General features: G+C 42.3%; 1 protein-coding gene across 12 annotated transcripts in view; it reads right to left on the reverse strand.

The window, feature by feature from the left end:
- The window catches only part of Ccdc148 (coiled-coil domain containing 148), a 279259-nt gene that overhangs the window by 113993 nt on the left and 140804 nt on the right, over nucleotides 1–24462 (reverse strand). For 2 of the 12 annotated variants that reach the window (XM_087651648.1, XM_087651649.1), the window contains exon 11: nucleotides 23341–23542. In XM_087651648.1, coding sequence (XP_087507774.1) covers nucleotides 23402–23542 — 141 coding nt within the window. In that variant the 3' untranslated portion in view covers nucleotides 23341–23401. 12 annotated transcript variants of the gene reach the window in all.

Consider the following 24462-nt stretch of genomic DNA (forward strand, 5'->3'; position numbering starts at 1 on the left):
CTACAGGATATGAGAACTAATACAAATATCCACCAGTGGGCAATGTGCTGAGAAAGGGAGATTTTGGAAAACTGAAGTCTTAAATGGGATAGCTTCATCAAAACCCTCCCCTAAGGGCTCAGGGAGCTATTTAGAAGAAGGGGGCAGGAAGATTGTAAGAACCAGGATGGCACCAAGGAAACCATGCCTTTTCCATATAAGCCTGACACATATGTGAACTCATAGAGACTGTCAGCATACACAGAGCCGCCACAGGTCCAAGACAGGGAGGAGGCAGTCACAACACTGAGAGGAGAAGTGGACATGTACCCCCATCTGTAACCCAGAAGCTATCTCCAAATGTCATCTGCTCCCAAATGAAAAATTCAGTTTTCTGTAATGGAGTCTCAGTAGATATACAAACCATACTTCAGGGCAGGCCCAATGTCCAGTCATACATACCAACATTCATAGTGATTCATAGTGCTTTGGGCACTTTTTTACCTTATTTTTTTATTATATAGTGTGGTTTCTTCTTTTGTGTTTTTATAGTGTGCGCGTGCATATGTAGGTGTTACTCATGCATTTGTTTTGTTTTATACTTGTTTGTTTTCTTGTTTTACTTGCCTGTTTTCTAAAGAAAGAGAGAAAAAGAAGATGTGGAGTTAAGTGGGGAGGGATGTGGGGAGGGTCTAGGAGGCAGTGAGGGAGGGAAAACTATGATCAGAATATATTATATGAAAAAAAATTTAATTTAAAAAAGAAAGAGAAAATTCAATAACAGCTTTTTTCAAAAAAAATCATTTTCAGTTCTTCTAAAATTTAAAAGGACTAGTTCAGTGTTTCTTCAAACAACTTATAATTTGTATTATAAAGTCAATGTTGTGAATAGCAACTAGCATTTCTGAGTAAGTGGGAACAGAGGGAAACAGCGTGCCTCAAGTAACGCAATGGTGGTGTTTCTAAGAAAATCTGGTTTCTATTATGTGTACGTTCATTTGTGGTGTAATCGCCTTCTCACTGTGGGCCACGGGCAAAGGAGCTTGGAAACCCTAGGAGCTCTCTGCAATGTTTCCCAAAGCTAAGATGCTGTGGCTCCACGGCCTAAAGAAAAAGCAATCATGCCAACAGCGTTGAGCACGCATCCCTTCTGATATAAATTCTGAAGCGTAGTACAGACTGCAGAAACAAGGTTTTGACAACATAAAGTGAGCTTGGATTGTGCCTTTGTCACCAATGGGCTCCCTGGAACATGATGTCTAACATGATTTTGAACTTTGGGCTAATCGAAAGCAGGTAATTATAATAATGCATCCTTATAAATACCACCAGTTTGCATGAACCCAAAGCTCAGGAATTACCTCAGCATTGTAGGTCTGTGATTTCCAGATACACAAAGCCTGTTGGCCACACTGACTCCTGACTGAACTCCCTGCCCATCTTAGCAGTCACCAGCCTTATCGTATGAGACTTTCTCTGAATCCAATCTTGTTACTCCCACTTCTCTGAGGCCAGAGTAAATATTTTCAAACTACATGCTTGGCCATATTTTACTCTTCCTCATGTCCTCTTTTCCTGTTGTTCAATAGTTTCCACATCAAAGCTCTAGTTTATGTCCTATACACTCTGAACAGAGATTGCATTCATCAGCTTTCTGGTACTATAACCAAGTCTTTCACATAATAACCTCGGTCTTGGAACTTTCAACCTATGGTCACTTGGTCCCATTGCTGCTATATAAAGTCACAGATCAGCAGGGGAGTACATAGCTCAGGCAAGCAGCTCATCTCAAGGCCACCAGGAAGCCATTAAAAGAAGAGATCAGAGTGTCACATTCTGTCTAAAGGATGACCAATGACCTAAAATCTCCAAATAGACTTCACTGTTCACTGTCACCTGTGCTTGGTAGCATATATATCATGGAAATAGGAACGGTTGACTTTCTGGATTGGTCCTCCTTGAAGGACCACTATGGTCTGTGATGCCACCAGAGGCCATGTTGGTGCCTGTGATCCACGATGCTGCATAGGCCACGATGAAGCCGACATCCATGTGGACATAATGCTGTCTGTACTGCTGACTGATCCACTGGTGATGTCCTCAGGACTTGCTGCCTTGGAGGCCACCTTGATGTGAGCAGCATGTGTAGCTACCTGAGGCTCACGCCTGCCTCATGCAGCTGCTGAGGGCCATGAGTGGATCAGTGGTTCTGATTTGGCCAGTAGCCATGTTAATGTCTGTAGCCAGTGTTGCCATCAAAGGCCATGAAGATGTCCACAGTCTGGGCTGCTGACTGAGCCATGTCGACATCCTTGGGACTGTGGAAAAGTTAGCCCTGTGCCGCTGCCAGATGGTTCTCCACAGATGATGGCTTCTGGCAAGGGTGCGGGTGGAGAAAGACTCATCCTCCCTTGGGGGACTGGCCACTAGGTGTTTGACCATGTTACCATAAGTATATGGACAATGCAAAATGGATTTGTCTCAGGAAGGAGAGGCAGACAAGGCAGGACTGGGAGTAAGAACATTCAGGGTGCATGATGTGAGATTCTCACATAATCAATAAAAAGAAAAGAGAGGGGAGAGGGGAGAGGAGGGGAGAGGGGAGAGGAGGGAGAGAGGGGGAGAGAGGGGAGAGAGAGAGAGAGAGAGAGAGAGAGAGAGAGAGAGAGAATGAAGTACAAATAAAATACCTAGGATATGTGCCTAACAAGGCATTCAGTTAACTAATGCAAGAGATATGGTCTGTTGAGAAGACCCAATCTAAAAAACCCTCTCTTGCAATTAGGACCATAGTGCCTAGAGGGAGAGGGTGAGAGAGATGTGGCTTATCGAGTAACCCAGCATTAGCAGATGATTTTAAATTCACAGGTCTGTGTTCACATACACATATACTCCAACAGGCTACATTCCCACCACAGTTATCATCTTAATAGAAAGGACCCTGAGAGTTCTCATAGATCAGTAAACACTGGAGCGCCTCCTTTTAGGGAGCAGGGCCATTTTGAAGCTATGAAACACAAGAGGCGGCCAAGAATAAATATTAAAGAAAGTAACTGCAGAGTGTGTTAAGAGTGATTACAGATTATGGACTCCCTCCCTTATAAAGACTGAAATAGAAACCTTCAGGGAGGATAGTCTCCTCCTTCCAGCTCACTTCTTCCCAGATAGAGCATAGAATCAACAAAAGAGAGTCTTAAGGAGTATAGCAGGACTTGCAAACTCTTCAAACGGGAAACTCATTACATTTCACCTATGTAGGCAGCCAAGCAGGGAAGTCAAACAGAGATCACAAGAAGATTAACTGGGGGAAATCATAAAAGAAAGTGACTTCTATTATCATCAGCAGAGCCCCTTTCACTTGTCTCACTCAGTAATAAACACTTCAAGCTAGATATATGTGAACGGTTTTTTTCTAGAAAGCACAGTCAGAGTGCAATGGGAGGGGGCGGAGAGAAAGCATTATCTTCCAAACGCGGGGTAGGGGTGAAGAAAGGTAGAGGAGAGAGGAAGGGTGAAGAATGAAACAGAAAATTAAGGGCCAATTATAAACTCTGCATAGAGGACTCTGTCAGATTACCACCAAGAACGCTAATGTAAGTTTAACACATCAACTCCCTGAGCATTCATGAGGAGCCAAACTTCCCCGGATTGGATTCCTTCCAAAGAGCCATTAAGGAAGAGGCAGGAGGCTATGGTGGTGTTACAGTATGTTCATGGAAATGGGAAATATCATTCTTTCCCATAAAGTCATAGCAAACCCCTAAAATGAATGTTCTGGGGAGATAAGCACTGAACAGTGTGGAGTTGGTTGGGTTTATGTTCAAGATTTAGCCAGTTTTACTCGTTAATGACAATGCCACTGAAGCCCATTTGAGTATTTGTCCCACCTCCCCAACACCCTGTTTGTGTTTCTCAGAGGAATAGACATGAGCTCTCATGGAAAATTCCATACTACTCAGCCAAGGAGACAATGTTGTCCTGATCCCTAAAACCATATTAAACTGAGTGCGAAAAGCATGATGGTGTGACTCTAATTGCCACTTATGCAGAGAGATTTAGAAATGCGAGTTTTGTCTTTCAAGGCTGTTCCTATTGCAGGCATCTGCTTACTCACGATTACTCTCAGCTAGGAATAAAAAGGATGCTCTCTGTTATGACAGTGCTAATGCGACTGCCTAGTAATTCTATACATTTTAATGTGCCTTGGCTTTCCTTAACATTGGAAATAGCTTTTGTCTTTCCCAATGAGTCAAGTGAGTTGTGGAACTCTAGTTTTCCCATGCATGTGACCTGTATACTCAGCTCATAGATCACATGGGCGGGAGTTCATTTGAACCCCAGATGGCATTGCCGTTTGTTTATGAAGTAGGGCATAGTTTTTAAAGTTGGAATTGCGTCAGAACTAATAATACCAGCTGTCTGACGCCTGTAGATAGACAAACCCATATTCTCCATCCACCCTCTGGCATTTCTAGGATGGCCCCTTTTGGTCCACCCCTTATCACTCACCACAGAACATTTCCAGCACCACAAATGGGCCCTTGGCTCCCAAGACCATGGCTCCAGTCCAATGTATCCAACTTACTGTGAGGCTCTAGTGGATTTCAGATTCAGGACAGAACCACAGTCTGTCCCTCAGAACTTACATTACCTGGATTAGTGGCATCACAGGTTACCCAGTTGTCCAAGTCAAGAGCAAGCCTAGATTCCCCTCCTTCTAGTGCCCTTTGCATCCTGTCACCATACCCTGTGCCACAGGGACCGAAATCTACTAAAGGCACCCATGCAAGTGAAGGATTATCGTCTCTCTCCTAGTCTGATGACCTTCCCGACATGCTCCTGTCTCACAAATTTTATGTTGGATCCTTCCACAGTGAAAAATAAGATCACATCATGACCCTGGTCTCAGCTTTTGCACAGGCTCATACACGCCAATGGAGAGGAAGGAAGCTAGGCATTAAGACAGTAGGGAGTCTCTCAGGATCTATAGATCTCTCCTGAGAGACACACCCAGAGCATGTCCAATACAGAGGACAATGCTAGCAGCAAACCACCAAACTGAGAATAGGATCCCCTTGGGGGGAATTAGAGGAAGTATGGAAAGAGGTGAAGGAGTTTGCAACCCCATAAAAACAACAATGCCAACCAACCAGAGTTTCCAGGGACTAAACCACTACCGAAAGACTATACATGGACTGACCCAGGGATCCAACTGCATGTGTAGCAGAGAATAGACTTGCTGGGGCACCAGGGGAAGGGGGAAACCCTTGGTCCTGCCAAGGTTGGACCCCCAGTGCAGGGGAATATGGGGGGCAATAAAGGGGGATATATCGGGAGAATACCCGTATAGGGGAAGGGAAGGGGAGGGAATGGGGACTTACGAACAGGAAACTGGGAAGGGGAATAACGTTTGAAATGTAAGTAAAGAAATATATCTAATAAGATTAAAAAAAACAAAAGACAGTAGGTAGTGAGTAGGAAGACTGTGCATAGCTGGCAAGTCCCACTGAAAGGTACCTAGGTGCCTTTCACTCTGGGCAGGTGTCATGTGAAAACAAAGATAAGCATCAAGTAATCAAAACTAGATGTTCCAGCTTCTTGACAGGTAAATCTGTATGCAGAAGTTGCCAAATTTTAATGCTTCGGATGCACTCTCATTCTTAGAAAACAAACACTTAAAATCACAGATCCAGAGGGACATGGCCATCATTTCCGTCTTTGGTGCCAATCCCCAAATTAACCACACTGAATCAAAATTATTAAAAATTGCCTTCCTTATTGGACAACAGAGATTTTCAGGGCAAGGATGGTGAGTTGTTCGTTCTTTGTAACCGTCTCCCTCTGTTGCTTCTCAGCAGACACTTTCAGGGTAAGTATCTCTAATCTCCAAATCTAAAATGCTCCCAAACCTGATCCCCTCTGAGCACACTTGTGATGCCACAACTAGAAAACTGTACACCTGACCTCATGCAACACATTAAAAGTTAAACATGCTTAAAAGGTACAAAACTATCTTCAGAGTGTATGTTCTAGGTGTGTACAAAATGGATGACTTTCGTGTTCAGACTTAGGGTTTTTTTTTTCTCATACAAGTTTTATTTAGGTTTTCTATTTCTGTGAAAAAGCACCATGACAAAATCAACTTGGAGAGTAAAGGGTTTATTTTAGTTAACACCTCCAAGAAACAGTCAATTATAACTGAGGGAAGCCAGGATAAAAACCGGGAGGCAGGACTGATGCAGGGGCATGGAGGAGTGCTGCTTACTGGCTCCGCATTTTTGTTTGTTTGTTTGTTTGTTTGTTTGTTTGTTTTTAGACCCCAGATTTTATTCCCCTTCTGGTCTACCCTCCAACTGTTTTACATCCTATACCTCCTTTCCCCAAACCCTGACTCCATGAGGATGTCCTCACCACCCCACCCACCCCACCAGACCTCTAAACTCTCTGGGGCCTCCAGTCTCTTGAGGGTTAGGTGTATCTTCTCTGACTGAACCCAGACCCGGGAGTCCTCTGCTGTATATGTGTTGGGGACCTCATGTCAACTGGTGAATGCTGCCTGGTTGGTGGTCCAATGTCTGAGAGATCTCAGAGTCCAGGTTAATTGTGACTGCTGCTCCTCTTACAGGTTCATCCTCTTCCTCAGCCGCCTCCAGCTTTTCCCTAATTCAACCAGAGGGGCCAGCAGCTTCTGTCCATTGGTTGGGTGCAAAACTCTGCATCTGACTCTTTCAGATGTTTTTTGGGTCTTTCGAAGGGCGGTCATGGTAGGTCTCTTTTTGTTTATATGACTCAGGATGACCTGTGCTGGGAGGCTGGGCCCTCTCACAATGATCACTAATTAAGAAAATATACCACAGGGGCTTGCCCACAGGGCCATCTAGTAGGGTCATTTTCTCAGTTAAGGTTTGCTCTTACCAAAATGACTCTAGCTTGGGTCAAGTTGACTTAAAATTAGCAAACTATATATATATATATATATATATATATATATATATATATATATACACACACATATATATATGTATGTATGTATATGTATGTATGTATGTATATATTCATATCATATCTTGTATATACTTATATGTATAATCAAAATTTAAAATACTTTGGATCCTAAGCACTTTAGACATTTGATACCCATGACAGGTACCAGAACCAGATTAAGTGACCATGCCATTTTCCCAGTTTATTTTTTCTCTTTTATTAAAAAAAAATAGGGAAAATAATTAGTTGAAGACCTGAGATCTAGATTGAGCTTTACCCTCATATGAATAATAACTTTTGGTTCTAATTTTTAAGAAGCCTCTTGAGGGCAAAGAGAAGGCTTGGCAGGTAAGAAAGAACACACGCTGTGCAGAGAACCCCAGCTCTGTTCCCAGCCCCACATCAAGTGGCTCGCAAGTGCCTGTAACTCCAGCTCCAGCGGATCAGACACCTCTGGCTTCCCTGGGCACGCGTGCTCACCTGCACAGACATACACCAGACACGTTTGTTTTAACGTAGTGGGGAAAGCCTCTAGCACACCTTTATTCCAGACCGGACACTTGTCCTCTCACACGGCAGCAGCTTCAGCTTTTGACACTATGGAGTCTTTATCCATTCATCCGTTGCTCCCAGATGTGGGTATCACAAATTAAACTGTTAGGAACATTCGTGTGTAGGATTCTGTGTAAACGTGGTTTTGTTTCGTTTGAATAAATACTCCGAGGGATGTGAGGGTCACACGAGAAGTGTGCAGCTGTGCTGTGGACAATCACGACCCCTGTTGCTTTCTCCTTCATCGACTAGTTAGAGAGGGGGCTTTTGGTGAGAGGTGACTTCATCACTCTTAGAGACACAGGGAAGTCCTACTGCAGCATTACCTTCCTTGGCTTTTTAAAACTCAGGTATGGTGGCATGGGCCTTTAATCACTGTTGTTGTAAAAATATAAAAGATAAAAAAGTAGGGTTGTGTTTTATCCCCACTAGGGCCGGCACCACAGTGCCCCAAGATATCTGCTGGATCTCTTGCCAGAAGCACACATTCCAATTCCGTGGCGGCCCAGACCAGCCGCCCCACACTCCATTACACTTAAATCTACACATGAAAGAATACACAACACAATAATCTTTGACCCAATTGGTAAGATATAATTGCCCTCCTAAACATACAAAACCCATCCATCCCTTAAGAACATTAATAACAACCTGTAAATACACAGAGCAGAATCTTAAGGTCACCTGCCATGGCTTCTCCCCTCTCTCTCCTGTCTCTTCCTCCTTTCCATTCCAGTCTCCTCCTCTTCCTTCAACTTCTCTCCCACCCATCCTTTCTTCTCCTCCAATGACAGGCCTCCTTCTATCCTGTACCTGCCCCTCACCTGTATTTTACAAATTCAATGTCGAGAAGGTTCTGGTGAAGTCACCTGAGTCCTGAGTACATGACTAGGCAGCTGTCCTTGGGGCAGTGGAATTAGCATCAAAATACAGATAACTCCAGGGCAAACCACAACAAGTCACAGCCTTAGGGAGGCAGAAGCAGGTGGACCTTGGAGTTCAACGTTAGCCTGGTCTATTCAGTAAGTTCCAAGCTAGCCAGAGCTACAGAGAGAGACCCTGTCTCAAACGAATAAAATAAAATTAGGTCAGTTTTTCTTTGCCACTCTGTACAAACTCATGTATTAGACACTTTTGTGTTCCCCTCATTAGATAACATTTCTTTTTCTAGTTTTATTGGCATATTGTCAATAAATAAAGCTATAAAGGTATGCATTGCATTTATTTTTTAAGATTTAGACATAATTACTTTATATTTTGTGCATGATGAGTATGTTGCCTCCATCCACACATATCTTCTTCACAAGGATTCCTGGTGCCTGATGAGGTACAAAACAAAAAGGCATTGGAGTCCCTGGGACTGGAGTTGGGATGGCTGTGGGCTGCCACGTGGTTCTGGGAACAGGGCCTGGGTCCTCTGCAAACACAGCTCTCTTAACCTTGGGGCCACCTCAGCCCTACACTGTTCCATTTGACAACCAAATATTTTGTGAAGTGATCGTAACAATCAAGGGAGTTAGGCTCTGGTTACCTGGCTCGGTTTGGTTTGGCGGTGAGAATATTTAATCACAATCCAAGTATGCCGTTCAATTTCATTACCGCTGGTCACCATGCTGCGTGTTAAATTGGAATTTCTTGATCCTACAGCCGAAAGGTTTACTTTGAACAAAACATCCCTTTCCTCACATAATAACCAATTATCTACCTTCTGCCTCCTTTTCAACAGAGACCCTACTTATAAGTGGTGTCAGCATAGCATTTGGGATTCCCCGGCTGCCTTGATTTACTGAGCACACTGCCCTCGAGATACATTGTCACCGATGGTAGGATTGCCTTCTTTCCTTGGCTGATGCTTCATTGTGTCTGGCTTACATTTCACACCACATGCACAGGTACCTGTACACACACACACACACACACACACACACACACACACACACACACCCTTCTTTTTTTTTTTTTTTTTTTGGTTCTTTTTTTCGGAGCTGGGGACCGAACCCAGGGCCTTGCGTTTCCTAGGCAAGCGCTCTACCACTGAGCTAAATCCCCAACCCTCACACACACCCTTCTTGATGACAACTGCATTGTCACTATATCTGGGCTATTGTAAACAATGCCATGATGAGCACGGAGTGCAGATGCCTCTGGGTAGTGTTGATCTCATCTCTGTGGGAAAACACACAGTAAAGGAGTTGTCAGATGGCATGGTAGCTCCATTTTTAATTCTTGAAGAAACCTTCAGATCATTAGGGTTCTGCAGCCATTTACACTCCCAGCAGCTCGCAGAGGCCCCTTCCCTCTGCATCCTCATCAATACTTATGGCTTCTTTATTTTTAATTAATGAGCTTTTATTGGCAACTACTTGGTTAATACATTTTCCTAAGTAATACATTTCCCAATTACGTTAAGAATTTCCAAAGCACTTTCTAATTGGGCCCATGATTTATGAAGTAGGTACCGTATATCATATTCTTGGGAATTCGTGAAACAGGGGGAAATATTCAGGTTATTTACAACAACAACAACAACAAAAACCTGGCAACAAAAAACAAAATCTCAGAACTGTTAACTAGATTCTCTGGTTGAACGATAATTAAATGAGACTCTTCTGACAGCGCGTCACTCGGGATCAGAACTGCAGGTTTTCAGAGGCTGTGAGTGAGGTCCGGGGTAGGAATGAGGATAAAGCACACCTAAGTACTGGAGTCTGCTGGTAAGAACGTTCTCGGGCCTGTAGTCTGTATAACAGAGCATGTTAGCTGCGTCATGGTTCTTCTCTCTCAATGCTCTGAAGTCAAACTAAGCTTTCTTGTCCAGGAAAGTTGCCTCATATCCAGGAAAATGAATCCTTCATGTAAAACTCATTGATGGTCAATCTGAAAGTTGTTTTTCAGCCCTCAGGCCTAGTCAATGAAATGACCTGAACCAGCTCAATGTGTAACGTGCTTCTAGAAAAGTCCCACGAGAGACTGAAAGATAGTTTCGACTATACAAGATGAGCCATTTCTAGAAGTTTCTATCACTGTTCCTGTCAGAGATGTCTGGAACAACTCCGATCTAAGACTGTGTAGGAACCAGACTATCTCATATCTTTTTTGGTCAAAACCTTCCTGGTGGGAGTAAGGTGGCATTGAGTGGTGACTTTGACTTCCATTTATCTACCTGAACACCTTTTCATGCACTTTTTGACCTTGGCCCAATCTTCTGACTGCAGGTGTTGCAGCAACACAGTCTCTCCTCACCTGCACCCTATACCTCCACTTTCTGCTCCAGGGTCTCCTGTCCTCTGGCCCCTTTGAAATATTTTCAGGAGCCCATTCATTCTAACAGATGCATAAATTAGAATCGCAAGGGAGGGGTCTAGCCCGTGACCAATGTTCATGGGAGCTGGTTCGTCCACCCTCCTCCCTTCCGCTCTTTGAAGAACGGCTTTGGAGTATGCTTTCTGGGGTGCTTCACAGCATGCACTGTGTTGCTGGCAGCCTATAAAGGACATGGAAGAAGGAAACTTGCTCTCTTTGCCTGCTTACCCTCACTCTCACTGGAAAATCTACTCCTCTGGCATTAGAGCCCACTTTTTCAGGACTCTGGCTTATACTCAAGACCAGCTGAGATATCTCACTTTGTGGACTGAACAACTATTGAATTCTTGAGCCTTCTGTTGATAGACAGCCATTGTTGGACTAGCTGGACCACAGCCTGTAAGTCACTCTAATAAATCTCCTTTCTAGATATCTAGACAGAGATTCATTCTGTAAGTTCTGTTCCTCTAGAAAAATCTGACTAATACAGCTGGTCTATTTAAGATGATGTATTTCTCAAGTTCCCTCATGAGAATGCAAATAGAACTCAACGCTTGGGCTATCTTCTGCTACATATATATTGGGGTATCTTCTGCTACATATATATTGATTATATGTATAGGTACTTTGTGGAGAGGGACATTTTTCCTATTCTAAAACCTGATGAATAGACAGAAGCCACCTATCAGAGTACAGCTAAGAGGCTTGGCAGGCAAACACTGGTAAAACACTCCTGAAGAAGAGGAGCAATCTGGAATGTGATCTCAGAGAAAAATAAGAGAAAATTATACAAAATATCCTTAATGTTCATAATGATTAAGCACCACTGCCCGCACAAAATAGACCCACTCATTGTTTCAATTTAATCAATATCACCTTCACTTTCCCCAACTAATGGGATTAATGAAGCCAATTTTTAGCTACACTGAGAATTTTATTTGTACTCTCTAAATCTCTGATAATAATTCACCATTCTCTGAGTAGCTTGCAACATATCCCTTTTTATTATACTGAAATCAAGTGCAATGGAAATGTTTCGTTTCTTATTTAGGGCTATAGCTGTCATTTAAATAATGTCTCTTAAACCCTAATGTACTTATTTTTGTAACAAAAGCAAATCATTCTCCCAGTTTCTCCATTTCCTTGCTCCTTCAGCTTGGAAACTGTGGGCATCTCGCATCCTCTTTGCCTTTAGGGATGGGTTTTATTGACTGATCTTTGCTTCTATTCTTTCTCCCGCAGTGCAAAGCTAAAACACAGGTCTGATGCCCGCTTGATATCAGAGCCGAGCACCCATCATCACTGAGAAGGAAAGAACTGGTTTAAAGACAGTAGTCAAAGACCATTTGGCAATACTTAGAGCAGGACTTTCTGGAGAAAAGTCGAAAAGCTGTCGCTGAATTTCAGACAGAACAGTGATCTTGGGACAACCTTGGGGATAGGCAGAGAAATTGCTGGAGGTAGAGACTGATCTCCAGGTCCTGGTGCAAAGTGGTCTCCTTGACAGAGGGGCAGACTCCCTTCTCTGCACCACTGGGTCAAGGAAGGTGAAGAATGTTTCTTGGAGAAATAGAGTAAAGGATCTAAATGGAAACAAAGAAGAAAAGTGCACAACTACTGTCATACTTGGGTAATTCTTACCTTTGACATGGACGGTATATTGTCTAAGCTTAACTGTGTATCATGGGGTTAGACTCAGAACTCCAAACAAAGCCACAGATTGCCCTGCCTCTGACACGGAGTGGATATACAGAAGCTTACTCCAGAGCATAGCAGCTGAAGCCAAGCCTGCTGTGGGGTGCTACCTTTTCTGGAGCATTTGATAGACATTCTAGGGAGACTGTCAGCACTCAATGGGAAGGCATAGAACAGTGAAATTCATAATGTATCTTTTAAGAAACTAAAGACTTGTACTGCATAACTGAAGTTAACGGTTGTGTTTATTAGCTTAATTTATGTATTCTACAATGTCTATATATACCAAAACAGTGTATTGTACCCTGGTAAGTATAGCACCAATTACTTGTCAATTAAAATAAAGGTTCAAAGACTTACAGATATAAAAGGTGTATTGTAGTAAGAATTTTGGTTTCTTTTAAAAACACAAATATTATATTAGTATGTTTTTGGTTTAATCCTTGGTGTTGGATATGGGACTGCTTCAGATTGTCCCTAGAAGCAGATTACGATTTGCCTCGTGCTCTAGCAGTCATGTGATTTTGCCAGCTGCAGATACTTTCTGCAAGTGCGTGGTATTTGGAATTTCAGGGACTCTTCAGAGGGTTTATAAATTCTAGGGCCCCAAAGTAGGTTGTTGGTTGTTTGCTGTAGGTTACTGATGGGTGCCGTTGATTGTGGTTTGTTAAGTAGTCATATGTAAAGTGAAAACTAGAAGAAGAAATTAGATATCATGAAGAAAAAGATCAAACTTACCCCCAAAGAACTTGACACCCCTAATCAGCAGGAAGTAGTCTAAAGGTAATGTCACCCCCTTTTCTCTCTATCCTTTTTTGTTGCCTACTTAGTGTTAGGGGGTTGAAAGTGTGGAAGAAGAAGGGTGGAGAAGGGTAGAACAAAAAATAACACACAAAAATAGCCAAAAGACTGACTACAGTGGATTCATTTTTTTTTCTTTTAATGTGGCATCATGGCTTTCAAGGGGACTGGAAACTGTGAGAGGTGAATAACCTACTCCAAAACTGGTTCAAGCAAAACTCTGCTTTCCATGCCACAAAATATGGCTATAGGTGTGCAACTGGCAATGTCAGGAGGAAATTTTTTGTAAGAGTCATACAGACCTGTTCTAGATGCTGTCAAAATGAAGGTTAGAAAAGTAGGTATGTTTGTTATGGTAATGACAAATGCCACAGCTGGGGAACAAGAGTGGAGGAGGTGTTTTATGGTAGGTCCCAGGTCACACCCAATGTCTCAGGCTCCTGTGACTACACGACATCACATCAGCTTTGTGTACCACTGTATCCTCTCTCACACTCACTCCCGTTCACCACAACAGGTTGCAAGAGTGTTTCTGGCGCTTATCAGAAGGTAAAGTGATGTGGTGAATTGAACATATTTGACCCAGGGAGTGGCACTTTTGGGAGGTGTAGCCTTGTTGGAGGAAGTGTGTCACTGGAGGGGGGTAAGCTTTGAAACCCTCCCCCTAGCTGCCCGGAAGACAGCAGTCTTCTCCTGTTTGCCTTCAGAACAAGATGTAGAACTCTCAGTTCCTTTTCCATTGCCATGCCTGCCTGGATACTGCCATGCTTCCTGTTTTGATGATAAGGCACTGAACCTCTGAACCTGTAAACCAGTCCCAATTAAATGTTAATCTTTATAAGAGTTGCCATGGTCATGGTGTCTCTTCACAGCAATGAAACCCTAACTAAGACAAATAGTAACACAGGTGTCTAACAGGTCTTTGCCTCTTTCCTCAGTAGACCTAGGGCACCTGCCATCTCTCTTCACATCAGGTCCATTCGCAGCAATTCTTGATAGCTCTCCCCAATGCTGTGTCCTTCTTTCACCTAGAACTGCTAGCCAGGCCCATACTGAATTCCCTTCAGGTTTCCTGAGCCACCTTGAGTCTGGGTTCTTTACAAACATGAGTCGTATGTACCTTCCTGATTGAAAGACTGGGTCACTCTATTGTTCTTTCTACCATCCGGGGCACCCAAATGCCTTGAGAGGTAAGCAGCATGGGATTGTTGGCTCAGTTTAGGTTTGGCATGGTCTCCTCTCGAGACCATCCCACTCCCTCAAAAGGTTATCAGTCCCTTAAACCTTAGCCACCACCTCCTCAGAGAAGATACTGTGTCTTCTTGGCAGTTTCCTGCTCTCTTCTGGGCTCCCACTACATGCAAGGTAATGTTCCAAGAGAGAAGTCACTTCAATAACAGACAACTCCAGGTCACAGGTTTTGCATGAACTTCAAGATTTTACTGTTATTTCAGTAAGATGTCATTAGTGTTGCGATACAGATAATACCTGACTAGTTTAGGGTCTGATGATTGAGCACGTAGTTTATGGACAAGCAGGATATGCATCACCTGTGAGCTTGACAGAAACAGTCTCGGGCGCTATCCTACGATCAGCACTTTGAAGAGATTTCCAAGGGATTTGTGTTTAAAGTTTGGAAAGGATGTCACAGGTCATGTCCCTGGTGTTTCCATTTGACAAAATTATGTCACTAACAACGATACTACTCAAGGGTTTGAATTGTGAATTCGAGCCCCAACTCCTTCTATACCTGCAGCAGTCGCTGTTGCTGTGACTGCACAATAAGTGCAAGCACATTTCCTCTCAGTGTCACATCCAAACATCTGCACAACCAAATATGTATTATTCTATACCTGGTGTTATAGCTTTATTTCTTCTTTTATGTAATATTGATTTAATATTCAAATCAATACATGTTTTTCTGTGGATTTCATTTTGAGAGTGTAGATAAAGTTTTATGGAGTATTTGTTACAAATCCGAGATTGGGGGGTGGGGGGATGTTGAAGGAATTGACAAACATGTGGAAGTCATAAGAAGTCATTCAGCCATCTCCTTAGCAGAAACCACAGGAACCAGAGCTGGTTTCACAGGTTGCTTATTTTGGCATCTGTTTGAAGATGAAAGTTGGATCACAGGGTTGGTGTTGGGTGAACCACCCTGGGACAACATGGAAAGAGGACATAGACTAGAAAGGACTACATCATGAAGGGTCCTAAAAATCCAGAATAAGAGGGACTCCAAAAGGACTAGGTCAGAGCCAAGTGGATTTACATAATCTACAGAATTAGCAGAAAGGGGGGCCACACAATGTGTGTGCAGCTGAGAGTGAACAGGGCCAACTCATTTTACCTTGGCAGGTGTCGGAGGGTCAAAGAGGAGAAGGAAGGAGCACTTTTGCCCCCTTTCTCTGGGAAGTAGTTTCCTTTCATTCTCACCTCCCCACAAGCACAAGAAATGTCACTCTCAGGAATCTGCAAAATGAGTTCCAGCCCTAAGTGAAATGCTGGTCAGCTCTGGTATCTCAGGTGGGTCAGTTTTCTGTGATTCGGTGATTTTATATGTTTCTCATAGATGATAATTTGCCCTCCATCATACAATAGCATCGATGACAGAAAATAATATGTTAAAATTTTTCAAAGACAAGGAAGCTAACACAACTGCGATTGCAGCATTGTCTAGACATGGGCAATAGAATACGTTTTCATCCAGAGCACCTATGTGCACAAGGGAATACCGTGCCATTTGCTTCTAGGAAGCAATTAGGATTTTTCCTTTCTTAAAACTGGTAAAAAGAACCTTTTGATATTAACACTTCTATGTGGCTGCACACTAGGGAATTCCTGTGAACAAAGGAACTTAACAGCTCAGTGGCTTCTTGGAATTCTCTTTATTCTCTGGTCCTTGTCAATCTCATAGTATAATCAAAGTATATTCTTTGGAGATCTCCGATGGCAGCTGGGAGTCAGGGCTGCAGTTGGTTATATTTATTCAATATAGGTTATAAAAGGTTCTTGATGGGGGAAAATTTAAATTGAAAAAAAGATCTCTGGAGAAACTATTATCGCCTTAGAAAAGTATAAGCAAACATGAAGACTGCAAAGAATTATCTGTCACATGGAGTGCTTCCTCACCATGGAAGTCCTGGGTAGGATCCCTTCTCTACATCTGCAGAGCCTGTCAGCACCCAAGGACTTGGAGTCTGTGCCTCTATTCACTTTAAAATAAGAGAATTGTCAGAATGCCTCTCCTGTTTGCTCTCGCTCTCTGCTCTTCTTGCTGTCTGTGCCCCCCTCTCATTTCTCCTCCCCTCCCACCCGAAAGTAAAGCTAATTGACTTAACCAATCATCTTAAAATGTTGATATTTATTTGCAAAGTAATTATTTGACTTGAGGATTTTTAAGAACTTGAACAGGTTGGAAATGAGGTCACGCAAACTCACTGGGCTTGCCTTTAAGGCTGCCTCATTACACTGCTAAGGTAACTTGTAGGCTGGGAACCCAGCTCTGTTAGGTGAGCTAAGACTTCATTCAGTTATACACAATGACATTTCCATGATCACTGATGAGGCCTTCCAGCCAACGGAAATGATGTGAACTAAGAGGGTGTCCGATGTGGCCATTTATATGCAGATAATCATGTCTCTGGGACAGGCAACGAAAGTGTCAGGAAGGTCAAACAAAGCACCATTATTTAAAGGTCACATTTATTAGAGAATATGCATGCTTTGTTAATACGACAGAAAAATTTGATGCCTCATGCTAATTACCAGCCTATAAATACAAATTGCAAACTGCCCGGCTAACACTAGAAATTCAGTCACACATGCAAATTTACTAGAGAGATACTAAAATTGCATTTTACATGCAAATCATAGAATCTTGAAGATGGAGATAATTTAGACCAACTCTCTCCTTTGACAGATGAAAAAATTGAGGCCTTGAGATATTGTGATCTATTCATAACAACACAGATGGTTAGTGCTAGAGCAGAACCAACAATTCAAGAGATTTTCTTGTAAAACAAAATTATTAAGACTAATTATAACTTCAAATCAAATCACAGCATACAAATTAATATTGAAAATGTTTTAAATATGTCAAAATTGAAGAGTAACTCTGGGGTCACTGCACAGAGATGTTCAGGGCAGATGAACACACATGCATATATGCGAGGCCATATGCATATGAAAGTTGAGCAGAAAAACATGAAAGACTATTTACAGCATCCTTGACCATTTTATAAAATCCTATTTTGAATCACTATTTCTTTCAGGTAATAATGACCATTCCTAAAACTCACAGTTCCATATATACCAAGATTATATCCCAAATTAAGCCAATGTTTTACCACAATCAAGGAGAATAATAAATACACTATTGACTTTTTTTAAAAAAATCACTTAAATAGGTTTAAAGAAAGTTATGCATAAGATTCCTCCACTCCGGCATCTTCTCAATTGTTTCTTTCTTGCATTTGCCCTGCTCCTTTCCTACTTGTCGAGACTTGGGTTTCCTTTCCAGAATTTTTTGTTGTGGTGGTCCAGCTTGCTGGGGTAAACGGTTACATGAACAGTTGTGCCATTAGCCTTTTATCTCTGCACCCATTCCATCAAGATAAAAGATTCTTCCAGTACTTCTAGCTCACTTTGCAAATCTGATGGCCTTTGTAGTGTCCTCAGACAACCTGAACTTGATTACCGTTTCAAATGGGCACAGATCAAACTCTATACTTATGTCTCAGCTCTTTAGAAAGAGAAGACATGATCTTCCTCCCAATTCGACGAGGTGCACTGAAATGCCTTTTGCAGCAGGTGATGGCACATGACTTTAATCCAAGCACTGGGAAGGCAGAGGAAGGAGGAGGATCTCTGAGTTCAAAACTATCCTGGTCTACAGAGTGAGTTCTAGAACAGCCAAGGCTATACAGAGAAACCATGTCTCAAAAACTCAGGGGAGAAAAAAAGAAGAAAGAAAAAGGAGGAGAAAGAACAATGACAAGAATGATGATGAAGAAGAGATAGATAGATAGATAGATAGATAGATAGATAGATAGATAGATAGATAGATAGATAGATAGACAGACAGACAGACAGACAAATTGCAGCTGTGGTTCTTATTTCAGTTAGAAGTCACAAAGGGGCTGGATTCTATTTGACCACAGTAACCCACCAAATCCTCACCAGACATCTACTACTGACATTTCCTCCAATGGCTTTCCAATAGAGAACAACATAACTAAATGTTATTAGCTGTTTGTTAAAGGCCAGGATAATGAATGCTGTGTGATTTACACACGTGGTCTCATTTAATACAGCACAGGGAGGTGGGACTTTTGCATTTATTCTCTATTTTATTCAAAGGCAACAGAGGTTCAGAGGGTTGGGTAACTTGTTCCATGTTCAAGAACTTGCAGGTAACTGGGGCCAAGATGCTCTAACTAGGATCAGTGGTCCGTCCACTGCTCCAGTAATTATAACTTGTAGTCACTAGGGTTTCCCTTCGTAACTAAACCCACAGGCGGTCTGCAGGAAGTAATAATTTTTTCTTAAAATATAATTAAATTTGTTTGAAAGTGAAATCAATAGTGACTGATGAACATTCTGCTGAATGGTTAAAAAAAAAATAGCCAGTCAGATTTTTAAAAATTAACAATATCAATACTATCCAGATGTAAAGCAGTTACATGTGATAAATGGCATTGGAGGTTTGATGGCTTCTCAAAGCCCTAGCTTTTTTTCACAAGCTCAGTGGTGAGCACTGGTCCAGTCACAACTGACAGGAAGAGAAGTATTTCTCAGAAAGATCAGTTAAGACAGTCTTTGATTAGCTATTCCACTAGAGCCTGATTTTACCCGAGGGAAAAAAATTATCTAGAATAGATTCTTAAGACTACAACAGAGTGTGGAACCCAGGTGCACTAAAGGTAGAAGTCTGAGAAAAAAGACCCCTAGGCTGAGACCTTGTGTAATTTGAGTGATTCAGATACCTTTGACACCTGAAACCTAGGCTGGACACCACAATGAGACACTGTCTTGGAACAAAAAAAAAAAAAAAAAGATTTTTTTCAAGCTTTTGTCTTGGGCTTTTAATATTTTCATAACATATGAAAAAAGAAAAAATGTGTTCCTGGGAAGAAGATGCTGCCCGCCGTCTGGCATCAAACTGATTCTAGGAGTATTTAATTCAGTAACTATCAACTAACCAAAGCACAAGATGCATAAAAATAAGCAGAGAGGACAAGTTATCTGTGAAAATTATCAGAAATGGTCTATAAAACAAAAATTATATGCTACAATCATAGAGATACAAGTTGAACTTAAACTGTTAAACAAGGAATTTAAAATTGTGGGGGTAAAAAGCAAATAGAAATCTATAATGTAAAACTATAATAACCACAAATGATGGGGAACGAAAATCATTACAGCACATGATGTATGAAAATGCCATTATAAATTCCATCATTTTACTCAATGAAAATACACTAGTAAAAAGTTTTAAGAGTTTTAACAGAGATATGAATAGATAAAGCTGTACCCCGCAGACATGAGGTATTGAGTGAAATTTTCACTGCCAGGACTGGGCTATGAGTTACTGGTTAGAGAGCCATCAAAACAATACAGCATATTGCCACTGCTCTTGGTAGCCCACCAGAACTAGAAGATAAGGCCTTATCGCTGAAGATACCACAGACTTTGATTGAAGGACATAAAGAAATCAAGCAAAAACTGACTTGGAAACTTCTTCCTTGCTGACTAGCCTTTGCCAGAAGGTGCCATCTGATGGCTAGGAGGAGACATCAATGGCCTTACTGAGCTTCAGACACTACTGACTGGGACTTAGGCTGATGCAAGACCTAGTGACTATCTTATTTCTGCGAAGGGGCACCCATGACCAATGCATGAAAGAAAGCAGTTAATTGGGGATTTGCTTACAGTTTCATAGGGTTCGTCCATGATCATCATAGCAGACAGGCATGGTGCTAGAGCAATACCAGTGAGCTAACATCCTAATCCACAGGCAGAGAAAGAAAAAGCAAGACAGGGCTTGGCACAGCCTTTTGAAACACCTCAAAGCCCACCTCTAGTAACACACCATCTTCAGCAAGTCCACACTTCCCAATCCTCCCTAGGTAGTCTGCCAACCGGACACCAATAATTCAAATACACAAACTGTAGAAAGCACTCCCTTTCGAGCCAGCACTAGAGATAACCAGCTGCTTTCTGATAGCATCTGAGACCTGTTCCACAGGAAGTGATTCATCCTGGTACTATAAAGCTGGTCAAAAGCCATGGCAGGAGCAGTAACAGACTCTAGTGGGCACGCTACTTCCATTGTTTGCTAAATGGATATGATGTGCCCATTAAACTGCATTCTAAGCATTTATGTCAGTTTTGGTCAGAGCAGAAGTTACTACAGAGAATCATAACTAGTCTGACTCCTAACTAGTCTGACTCCTAACTAGTGCTGAGAACAAATGTTTGCTGAGTGCTCACCCCTGAAAGGTGACCAACAACACCTGCTCTAAGGCATAGGGAAGGGATTAGCACAAGAAGGGTAGAGGAGTATGAAATTCCACCCCTAGCTTAGGATAGATCTATATTTAATCGTTGCTGCGAGGGTGAAACCCAGTTTTCTTTAAGGTGGGGCCCCTAGTAGGTCAACTGCATTCCAGTGGATGAGCACACATCCAAGAATATATGATCAGCATAAATTGGACTTGGTGGGATTGATAACCAATGTGAAGGCACAAAGTTGCATGGGTATATTCAAAAGGAGTTGGAGGAGGAAGTAATATAATCGAAATATATTGTGTGAAATTCTCAAATAATCGACATTTTAAAATAAAAATAAAGTTAAAAAAAGAACTGAGCCTGTAATGCAAAGGCTTAGGAATTAGGAAGATTAGCAAGGCAGTAAGATTTACTCTACAAAAAAAAAATCAAGACTAATTATACAGCTATGGGAATTAAGATGGGATAGCACTGGCCCATGATTATATACTGACGAAGGAAACAGAATGGAGGGTCTAGAAATAGATCCCCACATTCACGGTCACTTCACTATTGGTATAGATAGAACTACCGGGCAGTGGGAAAGAACAGAATAATCTCTGGGACAACGGGGCATCTTATGATAAGAATTAAAAATTGGGCCTTTACTTTATTTCACTAAGGAAACATTCTAAGCAGATCGTAGGCCTGAGCATCAAAGTCCAAGTAGCAAAGCTTCTAAAAGATTAAAAAGAGCTTGGACTCAGATGTAGAGGTAAGAAAGGATTACTTGTACAAATTATAAAAAGCATTAACTGTAAAAACCAATGGGTGACACAGTAGAGCTGGTCCTCATGGAGGGGGCGCAAGTGACCAGGCCAAGGGCATAATCATGGAAGAGCTGCCCTATGAGGTGGACTTGGAACTTGGAGGTGATGCCTTCCCCCGCTCTCTGGCCACATGCAGTAGTCGGGAGTACTAACCTCAAGGTCATGAGGGCTGGCCCTGCCCCTCGCTGGCTCAGCACATAGGAGAGCAGACCCTGTATTCATCTTGACAGCACAATGGAAAAGCCCTGACAGGAAAGGCGTAGGAGAGCCTAAGAGTGTGAAAGCAGGAGAATAGGCATTGTCCCTCACCAGCTGCAGTACGTGGGAAAGTGTGCCCCGTGACTTGACTAGGCAGCAGAGTGGAACTGGCTCTGGTGGTGTGGGTGAGTGCAAGTAAGCTGGCCCAATAGCATTAGAGTAGGAGAGCTAACCCCGCCCTCCACCCCCGCCCCAACCACAGTATTGAGTGGGCCAGCCAGAGCAGTGCTAAAGAGCTCCACCGGGTGATATGGATGCAAGTGAGCCAGCAGGCTGACCAGCTCAGCTACCACCCAGGCCCAGGGTTGGGGCTTCGAGTTGGCTCCCCGCAAAATCCACATCACCTGTAAACTGTTAGAGCACATGAAAGGGCTTGACCTGCTGATCCAAAGCTACGGGATCTCCCTGACACAGGGCAACAACAGGATAACTGGGAGGAATCCGGGTGAGGATTCAATATTGATGTGATATGGCAGAAGCCAGAGACCTTGAACCAGATCAATGACGTACTGCAATGAGCACTTGCAAGTGAAGATGTGTGGACAGAGGGATGCACTGTGAGACACACTGTGACACACGACAACTCCATGATGAGATGTTTTCTATGCTTTGTTTTGGTTATTTTTATTTTTTGCCTTTTCTTTTTCAGGAAGGCAAGGGTAGAGGTGGATACAAGAAGGTGGGGGAATGAGTGAGCCTGGGGTCCATGAAGTGAAAGAATCAGTAAAAAGTTAGGAAAAAAGAATAATGGTGCATACGTTTATTACATGAAAATTTAAAATGTGGCTGGGCATGGGGGTATCTATGTTTCCCAGCAGGAAGTAAAGGCAAGAAAGGTTATGAAACTTTGCTATGCCTGGGCTCTGTTGCAAAACATTTTGAAAATATTAAACTCGAAATTTTCTTTAATGGAAAGATACTTCTAAAAGAAAGAAAATGAGATACAAACATACCTGAAACACATATAACCCAATGGCTGGTGTCTGAAATATTTAATGACCAAGGACAAATCCATAAAAATTTATAGGAAAGGGATGGGGGAAAACTTGAACCGACAACTTCTTCTTTAAATAGTATTGTTCCTCTCCGAAAGTTTCAAGCATTTATACAATATATATTGATCATGCCCTTTCCCTCTGCCACTACCTCCCTCCAGTGACCTCCCTCCCTCTTAGTGACGCTCAGATCATCTCCTTCCAACTCTCCTTTGTGGATCCCATCCCACCTCACTCCCAACTTGATGTCCTCTTTACTCGTTATTATTAATAACCTGCTGAGTCCAATTCTTGCTGCCTACATGGGCATTTCATAAAGAAAAGTGATCTATGTCACCACTCAACAAGCTAAAAGTCACTCAATTAAGAATCAGGGGACTTCATGTCAAAACTATATTAAATGCTACATGTCCACACAACTGATTAAAAAACAAAGCTCAAACACGCAAGGGTGAGGGATAGGAATTTTTATATATCCATGCTATAAATATAGACTGGCTCAGACTGGCTCATTCATAGACATAGATACTGTAAAAAGGCATGTCCTGGGAGCATGAAGAAGGGCTGATACCAGGTTCCTTTAGTACAAATAACCCAAACATCTGTCAGCAGCAAAAGGTCTCTGATCCAGCCTAGACTGCGGAGAAAGACTGTCTGAAAAGACAAACAAAAACATCAGCGAAATGGGCCAATATATTATTGCAGCTACACAATACAAAATATTGAAGGAAAGATGTCCTGCACAACACTTTAATAGACTATGTGATTCTGTTCACAAAAGATTAAACATGGACAAGATAAAAGCCACACTGTTTGTAGACTGGCACAGTGGTAAACCCAAGGAAATATTTGTTACAAAAGTTTGATTCTAATGAGTTCATTTCCTATAAGAAAGGTTGAGCTCTTTCCTGAACATGTTAAGGGACAGGCCAGTGACAACATTTGAGTGATAGATGTGAAACAGGACTTGGGGTGAAGCCCAGAGGAGATGGGGTAGAGAGACGGTAGAATGCTGAGAAGGTGGTCCCCATAAAGCGGTAGTCTAGAAGCTTGGAATCCTATCCAGCAGTAACGCTGTCACAAAGACTTCCTGTGCTGACCATCAGAGTAGATTACGGCAAGTCTCTCAGTGGTCTGTCAGGGTCATCCTTTTCCCAACTCTAAACCAACAGCCAGAGGGATTTCCCAGTTAAGCCAGCTCGTGTCATCATCCTGTCAGCCCCACTGACCTAAACACTGTTCTTAAGCACCACGGGCAAGACCCTTATGTTCCCAGCTCCTTTTGTGTAGGCAGAATTTCTGCTAGATGTTTTCTTCATACTTTTTTAAAGATTTTTTTCGGTTGTCACCTTCTCAAGAAGGTTTTCCAGTCTGTAAACTACTAACCCGCTTCCCCTGCCAATTTTTGTGTATTTTGCTTAGTATTTTTCCCCTCGCTCTTAGCGCTCACCTCTCCTATGCACAGACACCGCTCACTCATCCTGTGTGTCACTCAAACTTCCTGGAGGTAAGATGCACAAGGTTTGGGGTTTTGGATTCTTTCCTGTGTACTTAGTGGAATGCTAGCATAAAAT

The sequence above is a fragment of the Rattus norvegicus genome, chromosome 3, assembly GCF_021556685.1.
Source record: "Rattus norvegicus strain SHRSP/BbbUtx chromosome 3, alternate assembly SHRSP_T2T, whole genome shotgun sequence".
NCBI classification, from domain to species: domain Eukaryota; kingdom Metazoa; phylum Chordata; class Mammalia; order Rodentia; family Muridae; genus Rattus; species Rattus norvegicus.